The sequence below is a fragment of the Parus major genome, chromosome 10 (assembly GCF_001522545.3).
Source record: "Parus major isolate Abel chromosome 10, Parus_major1.1, whole genome shotgun sequence".
Taxonomy (NCBI): Eukaryota; Metazoa; Chordata; class Aves; order Passeriformes; family Paridae; genus Parus; species Parus major.
Window position 1 is genome coordinate 19,757,754 of NC_031779.1, and position 946 is coordinate 19,758,699.

General features: G+C 45.9%; 1 protein-coding gene across 2 annotated transcripts in view; it reads right to left on the reverse strand.

Moving 5' to 3' along the window:
• The window catches only part of RASGRF1 (Ras protein specific guanine nucleotide releasing factor 1), a 28,436-nt gene that overhangs the window by 12,395 nt on the left and 15,095 nt on the right, over positions 1 to 946 (reverse strand). For both annotated transcript variants that reach the window (XM_015639431.2, XM_015639430.3), the window contains exons 8-9: positions 797 to 906; positions 277 to 395 (exon numbers count right to left, since the gene is read on the reverse strand). In XM_015639431.2, coding sequence (XP_015494917.1) covers positions 277 to 395; positions 797 to 906 — 229 coding nt within the window. The remainder of the gene's footprint in view (positions 1 to 276; positions 396 to 796; positions 907 to 946) is intronic.

Consider the following 946-nt stretch of genomic DNA (forward strand, 5'->3'; position numbering starts at 1 on the left):
ATTACCTTTAAAAAAATTTACATTTTATAAAACAATAAGTGTTTAAATTTTCAAATTTTCAAATTTTATAAATTTCTAAATTTTAGAATGATAAAATATATTTAAATTTATTTTATTTATTATTTATAAATAAATAATATTTAAATATATTTAAATTTAAATTTAAATTTAGAATGATAAAATATATTTAAATTTCACCGGAGCACACAGGACAGGGGCAGGGCCGAGGGGCTCACGTTCTCCACAGAGGGGAGGGATGTTGGCACAGACACAGACCTTGTCTGACGAAGGTCTGGCTGGTGTCCAGCAGGATCTCACAGCCCTCGATGATCATCCTCTCTATTGCCAGGTTTTTCCGAATATTTTCAGTCTCACTCACTTCGTCATGCATTATCCTGAAGGTTGGAGGGGAGAAAATCGGAGCTGGATGGGATCTGCACAAGTTTTCCCAACCCCTTTGGACACAGGGTGGGGCTGCACCAGGTAAAACCAAAACCAAGGGAATATCAAGGGAATTACAGCATTATCCACCCAGGCAGAGCCAGGAGCTCCAGACCTGTACATCTCCCCAGACTGCACCTCCAGGCTGATAAATATTCAAATGTGAGTGTTTGGACATCACAAAATTCAGATTTAGGGCAGACAGATCCCCCCATCACCAGCCACAGAACCACTCGGAGCCATCCCAGCCCTCCTAAGCCCTCATTTCACCACCCAGCAGCCCTGGGATACCCTGCCCCTGGCCAGGAGCGGCCAGGACCTGTCCCACACCCCAGGATGGATCAGCAGCTCTCACCTGGACAGCTCTTCCAGCTTGGACTTGGCATAATCCAGACTGTTCCTCTCCACGTGTTCGTGGGGCGTGTGGGCCAGCAGCTCGTGCAGGGTCAGGATGTACCTGGGGATCTGCAGCACAAGGGACAGCAGAGGTCACTGGGGACAGCAG